Here is a 7,500-nt window from a genome sequence, read left to right as displayed (position 1 = left end):
AGCCAGGAGAGGAGCAGCTGAAGGGCCACCTGCAGCTGCTGCCATCATGGTGGGCACAGGGTTCAATAAAATGAACTGGGGCAGTGGCACAGGAACTGGGGGAGGAGTAGGAGCTGCTGGGGTAATGGGCCGCACAATTGTAGCACTGGCAGGTCGTTTGCCCGGCCGTAGCTTAGGAGCCTGTCCCGCTCTGTTAGGAGGAAGGACAAACTCGTGCCGGACCCCTGATGTGGAGGGAACTGGGGGAGGAGTAGGAGCTGCTGGGGTAATGGGCCGCACAATTGTAGCACTGGCAGGTCGTTTGCCCGGCCGTAGCTTAGGAGCCTGTCCCGCTCTGTTAGGAGGAAGGACAAACTCGTGCCGGGCCCCTGATGTGGAGGGAGCCTCATCCAGCCTTTCCCGCGGAGCAGGAAGCTGTGAGCTGGCCACAGCAATGCGGTCTTCTGCAGCAAGGCCCTGGGAAAGGACAGTCACTTCCTGGGTGTTCTCCCTTCGATTAAACCTGCAATCAAAAAATGTATTCATTATAAATAACTGCTATCCCTTTCTTTCAAATGTCAATGTAAAACCATGCTTACCACTGAGTGAGAGTCCTCTGATTCAGTACAAACAGCTGAAGTGACGTGGCCTCCATCAGAGTGTGGCAGTTCAGCACCAGGTCTCGGATGTGGTGGTAATCGTTGAGCACCTTAGTCCAACGAGGAAGACGGACTCCATCTTTCTTAGTTGGGGACTTGTGCAGTGCACACAGTTTGATGCACATGGCCTCAACTAAGCGACTGGTGCTGGGCCACTGAGCCGGCCCCCCAGGATGACCGATCAGGCACCTCTTCACACTCTCCACACCTGGTGTCACTCCTGTGTTTTTCGGAGCCTTGAAGCGTCCGTGGGTCAGTTTGGGCTGGTGTCTGGGCTGATAGTGGATCCTCCTCTTGTCCCCATCAGGAAGAGCAGTCCACAGACGGATGACCTCTGTGACCTGCTGCTCATCCAGGTAGAGTGCCTGACGGAGGGACACCAGGTACTCAGCCAGATCCTGCACCTTATCCCAGCCCGCAACGCCATCGGGTCCAAGAACAGGAGCCTGCAGGGAAGCATTACAATAAAAATACACAGCATGTTAAATGTCAGAGTGTAAAAGCAAAAAGAAACTAATAATGAGCAGCTTACTTACAGGAGCCTGGTCTGCAACACTGGACCCAGTTGATGTTGCAGGAGCAGAGGCAGCACTTGGCTGGACAGAAGGCTGTGGAGGAGACTGCAGAGGAGGGTGAACAGGGCGCTGCAGAGGAGGGTGTAGAAGAGGCAGAGAAGGGCACTGCTGAGGAGACTGCAGAGGAAGCTGGACAGAGTGCAGAGGAGGCTGAGCAGGGCGCAGAGAAGGAGATTGCAGAGGAGGCTGGGCAGGGCGCAGAAGAGGAGACTGCAGAGGAGGCTGGGCAGGGCGCAGAAGAGGAGACTGCAGAGGAGGCTGGGCAGGGCGCTGCAGTCCTTGGCTGGATGTGGGTGGCTGTAGTGAGGATGGTCCTGGTGCAGAGGGACAGGGGTTGAAGGTCTGGGGGCCGCTGCTGTGGACTGGGACAGTCTCAAAGGGGTCATAGAGGACTGGCACTGTGAGATCCTCAGGTTCCTCCTCAACAAAGCCTTCGTCCTGCACCACCTCATCATCCATCTGCTCAACCAGCCGATCCTCCTCTTCTGGGTTATCCATAATAGTCAGGGATTTCCCAGACTGACTGTACAGATACTCCATACCCAGCAGCTCCCCTGCAAAAGAACACACATACAAAGCACATTCACATTATTATAGCTGTAGTGGCTATTTGTCCATAACAAACTGAAACAAACAAACAATCAAACCTTTCAAAGTTTGATCGTTTGTAGGCTTGACGCAGTTTAACAGATCAAAAAATGAAAATAATAAACAAGAAAATAATAAGCATAAATGCTAAATAAAGCAAATTCACTTTAGCAAAAGAAAGCAAAGAAATTAGGTTATAAAGGCTCAAATTAAGCCTAAATTAAACAAAGTACAAATAACTCCAACAATAGTTGAAGTATTTGAAATAAAATATAAAAATGTACACTCAAACACTCATACACCTGTATAATGTATAATCTTTTGTTTGAGTTAACATGAATAATTCTCACCTGTGTAAGCCCCTGGAGGCTGGTAGCGCTCATCCAGGGACATCTTCAGCACTTTGCGGCTGAGCCGGTCCATTGCCTCCCTCTCAGCGCTGCTGTAGGTCCTCAGGTCAGTCTTTCCCCTCACTGCTTCATCCATCCGGTCCTGGTTCCAGCGCATCAGGCCTTCCAGGAGATAGGCCTGGAAATGTGCATCACTGGCACTGGTCCCTAGAGGTTAAATAAAGGCAAATATATGTAATCTATGTATTCAGAACGGCAGAACAGGTTATAAAAGTTTTAAGTTTTTAGCAGGTTATAAAAGTTATAACCTACCTGGGATGAAGCGATTTAAATGGAGGTGGAAAGACTCCAAGGAGGTGGAGCCACGAGCACAGCGATAGCAGCTGAGCTCCACACCACCCTTCTTCACTGTGCCTGTCTTCTGGTACAGAGGGAAGCCCTCTGGGTCCTGAATACAGGTGATGTGCCTCTGCTGGTCCATCCAGATCTGTTGGATGCGCTCGTGGTCCAGCAGTGGTACACCCAGAGTGTCCCTCCCCTTCTCACTGTCCATCTCTTCAATGAGCGCCTTGATCCTCCTGGTGGTCTCCTCCACTCCTCTGGTCCGCTTGCGACAGTGCAGCGCCAACTCCTTCCTGGTGATCAGCTTATCCAGGGCCTTCTCTGAGACTGGACAAGCTCCTCTGGCCTGTAGCTCCCCCTGTTTGGCCAACCGAAGAGCAGCGACATCATCTGGATCCAGCTCAAAGATGTACCTGGAAAGCCGAGTCATGAAGGTGCCGTAGAGCTGATGAGACTCCGTGATGACACCTGCTGCAAAGCGCCGCATGAAGTGCCAAATGTCTAGGCGCACTTGGAGCTCATCCCACTCTGTGAACATGGCTCTGACCTGCGACTGTCCGTGTGCGTGTGGGCTGCAGCAGTCTCTGTCCACATACATGACGGCGGGCGGTGCCACTCCCGCCTCCCTGTACCTCTTCATGAGACCCGCCGCCATGGGCCACAGTCCATGCCCCTCTGCCGCTGTGAGCACTGACACCAACACCTGGCCGTGCTCATTGCCTACATTAGTGCACCAACCAGCAGTGTTGGCAGCAGCACCGGCCAGTTTTTTGGTGACCTATGTAAAAAAAAAACAGTAGAATAAACAAATGTAAGAAAAATGTAAGATAATAACAATTATTATTATTCAAACTTGACTTTTTATACCTTTTTGGTGGAGTCCATCTTGAGGACAGAGCCAAAGACAGAGGTTATTTTGGCCTTGACCTCAGGTAGCCGCGAGAGGACGTCCCTGGCATACACAGACAGCAGCCACTTGGGTTTGGGGATGGGTGGGAGGGGCGGAGGCGCAGAAAAGACTGGAGGCTCAATGATGGAGGAGTCTGTGAAGGGCTCACAGACAGTGAGGTACTCCAGCGTCCGCTGTGACCACGCTGAGGTGTGCTGCTCCTGCAGCTTTTTGTGAAGCTGCGTGACAGTGTTGCCCCGGGTCCTCTCCCGCATCATTATGACTACACGGTAGTCACACGTGTACCTACAGACAGTCAAATAATTCTGTTCAGTGCCACATCTTGTTATTTCAATGTTAATGTCAGTAAAGCAATGTATTTGATTTTATACAGTACAACAAATTACAGTGCATTGCTCTAAATATGAATGTGTTCTACCTGTATGTCAGAATGGCGGGGAATTTTCTGCGGTGTCCCATGTCGAGCTGTCCCAGGATGTCTTCAGACCAGGCTGGATACTTCTTCTTGCACCCTTTGCACTCCAGATACTCTGTGGCCATGTCATACCACCCGTCTATGTCCAGGACCTTGCGCACAGTGCGATAAAGGCCAGCAGCTGTCAGCTTGTGGTTATTGCAGGCTGGCTTGACACAGACAAGTGGAATGGACCACATCTTCAGTGGCATCCAGAGGAAAAGAGGGCGGCAGAAGAAGATATCAGGAGAAGCAGGGGGCTGGGTGAAGACGGTCGGGGGCTGGGGAGGGTACCACCAGAAGTTGGGATGTGGCGTCAGCTCAGGCTTCCCTGTTTTTGTGTTGGCCCTGAACAGAGTCTTCCCGATCCAGTCCTGCTGGAAAGATGGGAGTTGCTCATTCCAGTGGACAGGAAGCTCTGCAGGCGAATGGGATACCTGGTCAGGGGTCCACAATGCTGGAGGAGCAGGAGCAGGAGCAGGGGCAGGAGCACGAGCCGGGGCAGGAGCAGGGCCTCTCGAGGCCGCAGTGGCTGGAGCGTAAAAAGACACAACATAATTATCTTATTGTTTTAGACTTTCACTGCATGACTTTCTCATCTCTGCTGGACAGCTACTGCGGTTACAAGGTTTAGTGCAAAGCATGTATGATTAGTAGACAGGCGACATGATGATGAAACGATGGAAGGAAGCAGTGAAAATCATCCTGTTTTTCACCCAAGCACCATTAGGACAAATACAAGAAGAAAAATGAGATGGGATCAGCCAAGTGTGAAGCAAAGCAGCCCAAACACTGTGAGCGCCTCTAACTACAACAGCCACTTATTCCAAGGGGAGTGGGGGACGTGTGAGATGACAAGAATGAGCTTTAGTAAGTGATTATGATAAAAAATGAAATAAAAACCTTTTACATACACCTTTAAATTCCCTTTTTGCTTTGAAGATGTTCACTCAAAGAGTGAATGTAGATTGACACCTGAGAAGTGCCATTCCTCTGTGTTGTAAAATAAAAGAATATGATGTCATTTAAAAAATACTGTTGTCACAGAATTGTTTGTAAAATATTGTTTAAGATTTACATACCTTGAGGAAGTTGCTCCTCAGCTTGTGAGGCTACAGTTGCCATCTCCTCGTCATCTTCCTCCTCAAAAAAATCCCTAGCAGCAGAGTCTGTAAAATAACATAAAACACTAAGCACATGTCACCAACACACTTGTATGCGTTAAAGTGATACTCACCACATGTAAAGAGCCGTCTCCGGGCTGCGGACTCAGACGCAGGAGGGAAACGTGGTCCTGCAGCTGTTGTTTACAAAACACGTATTTTCGTTAGACATATATACTGCATAATATATACTGTAATGACTTTAAAGCTTGCAAATCACTTACAGGGTTTGGCTGGAGACAAAATCTTTTGTGCCAGCTGTGAAGCAGATAAATGCTTCCCCCGCGCCAACAGGGTCTTCACGTTGGTAGCCAGCAGTGGCCTGTTCTGAGTGGCAGCAGGTGGAGGAGGAACAGACACAGTGGCAGTGGGCACAGCAGCAGTGGGGGCAGATGCAGCGGGCACAGTGGTGGTGGGCACGTGGGCTGGAGCCTGCCTCTTCAGCACGTATGCTTTGAAAAGGGCCATGTTGGTGTTGGGCCTGGCCTTTGCCTTCTTCAGGTAGGTGATGAGAGCCTGGGCCTCCTTGCTTGGGTCCTCATACACCTCCTTCATTGACCTACCCTTAAAATCACCAAACTCCACCATCAGACATCCAGAGTCTCCCGTCCTCTGGGCCTCCTGCAGCATGGCCTGTTTTTTCTGATACACCTCCACAGCCTCGCCTACCTCCCTGATCTGCGAGGTGTATCTGAGGAACATGTGTTTGTTGGCCGACAGCGGGTTGTCCCTCTCCTCCTCCCCCAAAATGCTGCTGACCAGATACACGGCATACCCCAGTGAGTTTTCCAGCAGCCACAGGAACCTCTGGCCCTGGTGTTTCCCAAACTGGATCTTGCAGTGAGCCAGAACCAGGAACTGGTCTCCAGGATTCCCTCCATTCTGCCTCACAAAGGCAGTGGCCTCAGCCAGGACCTCCTCCTTACACCTGGCCCTCCCTGCCACCACGATCTGACTCCTATTGGCCTCCTCAGTTGGCCCCATTAGGAGTCGACCCTCAGAGGTTTTTCGGAAAACCGGGTATGCATACATAATCTGAAAGGACACAGGCATAACAGAACGTTACATAGCTGTCATATTCCAACTGAAAGTATTTTACTACACCATTTGGTTTTAATGTAATTAATTAATGATCATATGTTTTATGAATTGATTTTACCAGCATTATTGTTATTTTATACAACTGTGAATCACTTTGAATTGCCTTGTGTACAAATTGTGCTCTACAAATAAACTGTCTTGATTGCGTATATGACTGTAAATCATTTAATAATTGAAACACTGGATTTATAAAACCTTTCAGCATTCAATGAACTTACAATGGTGGGCTTAATTCATTTACAAATCATTCACTGCTGCCCTGGAGTCGCTAAGTAATTGTAGTAGCATCTTATCATATTTAGCTATGTTGTACTACCCACAGTATCTTGACAGCATCAAGGCCGGGATGTAACTATTATTTTATACATAAAATAGTTCTTGGTACAATCTTGCTGGTATCATGAAATGCATAAATCGTTTTGTTTTGTTTAGCTTTTGTGGCATATCTTTTATAACATAGTTGAGAATCATCTTTATACAAAGTTTGGTATATCAAATCCTGAAACCTAAAAAATTATTGGTGATTTAAAAAAACAAAACATTGTTTTTGCCTATTCATGTCTTTTTAAATAAAATAACAATCATAATAATAAATGAGTCCTGGTGTCCTCTACAGAGGACATAGTATAACATATATATGAATAAAACATTATTTAAAAAAAAAAAAGTTTTTTGTAAAAAGTGTTCTTATGCATTATCAAAATAATGTAATGACACAAAAAAATACTAAATTAACACACAAAAAAAATTGGTCTCAGGAGGACATAGCTTAATTAGCGGCCGGCTAATTAACTTGACAGTAGTGACATGTTTTTTACTGTATTTATCATGGGAAAAGTTACAGGTTCACAGGTACTTAAGAAAACGTGTGCTAGCTAGCTATATTGGCATGTTTTATTTTCCCAAAATACACACTGTATACGAATAAATAATGAACGAATATACAGTAATGAAGAATAGCCTTACCTGTTGCTGTTGCAAAGATGACAATAATAGATGACAATAATAGCGGCCGCCGATTGGTCAAAAGTAGTAAGCCACGGGAGAGAAACGCAATTGGTCAAAATTAAGCCACATGAGAGCAACGCGATTGGTCAAAAGTAAGCCACAGGAGAGAAACGCAATTGGTCAAAAGTAAGCCACAGGAGAGAAACGCGATTGGTCAAAAGTAAGCCACAGGAGAGAAACGCGATTGGCTCCCGTGGGCTTACTTTGGGCTTACTTTGGCTCAATCGGTAGGAAGCATTAGGCGCAAGCGAGAGGTAGCGGGATCGATGCCCGCATTCTCCATGTGGTGCAACTCTCTAGATGAGCTTTTGAGCCTCACTGCTGCCGAAAAGTTTTTTCGGACGAGGCCCTGCGCACATTCCTGGCAAAAG

At 47.9% G+C, this 7,500-nt stretch overlaps 2 protein-coding genes across 2 annotated transcripts in view; both read right to left on the bottom strand.

Annotated features, from left to right (window-relative positions):
- LOC311082144 (uncharacterized protein) overlaps positions 1-4,852 on the bottom strand; it is a gene marked incomplete at its 3' end in the record, with an annotated part of 5,161 nt that extends 309 nt beyond the window's left edge. Inside the window, exons 1-8 of the mRNA XM_084112886.1 lie at positions 4,761-4,852; positions 3,822-4,389; positions 3,361-3,688; positions 2,464-3,271; positions 2,152-2,358; positions 1,175-1,767; positions 579-1,084; positions 1-502 (exon numbers count right to left, since the gene is read on the bottom strand). The exon at positions 1-502 is cut by the window's left edge and continues 309 nt beyond it. Coding sequence (XP_083969012.1) covers positions 1-502; positions 579-1,084; positions 1,175-1,767; positions 2,152-2,358; positions 2,464-3,271; positions 3,361-3,688; positions 3,822-4,069 — 3,192 coding nt within the window. The 5' untranslated portion in view covers positions 4,070-4,389; positions 4,761-4,852. The remainder of the gene's footprint in view (positions 503-578; positions 1,085-1,174; positions 1,768-2,151; positions 2,359-2,463; positions 3,272-3,360; positions 3,689-3,821; positions 4,390-4,760) is intronic.
- LOC311082143 (uncharacterized protein) lies at positions 4,804-6,087 on the bottom strand (the record flags this gene model as incomplete). The annotated part of the gene is made up of 4 exons (XM_084112885.1): positions 5,245-6,087; positions 5,095-5,157; positions 4,940-5,026; positions 4,804-4,850 (listed from the first exon to the last, which is right to left on the bottom strand). Exons 1-4 carry the CDS (start codon positions 6,071-6,073, stop codon positions 4,804-4,806), a joined length of 1,026 nt encoding a protein of 341 aa, XP_083969011.1. The 5' UTR covers positions 6,074-6,087.
- Positions 6,088-7,500: the final 1,413 nt, after the last annotated feature.

This window comes from Abramis brama (genome assembly GCF_963993115.1).
Source record: "Abramis brama genome assembly, chromosome: 4".
Lineage (NCBI taxonomy): Eukaryota > Metazoa > Chordata > Actinopteri > Cypriniformes > Leuciscidae > Abramis > Abramis brama.
This window is presented reverse-complemented; position numbering and strand designations above follow the sequence as displayed.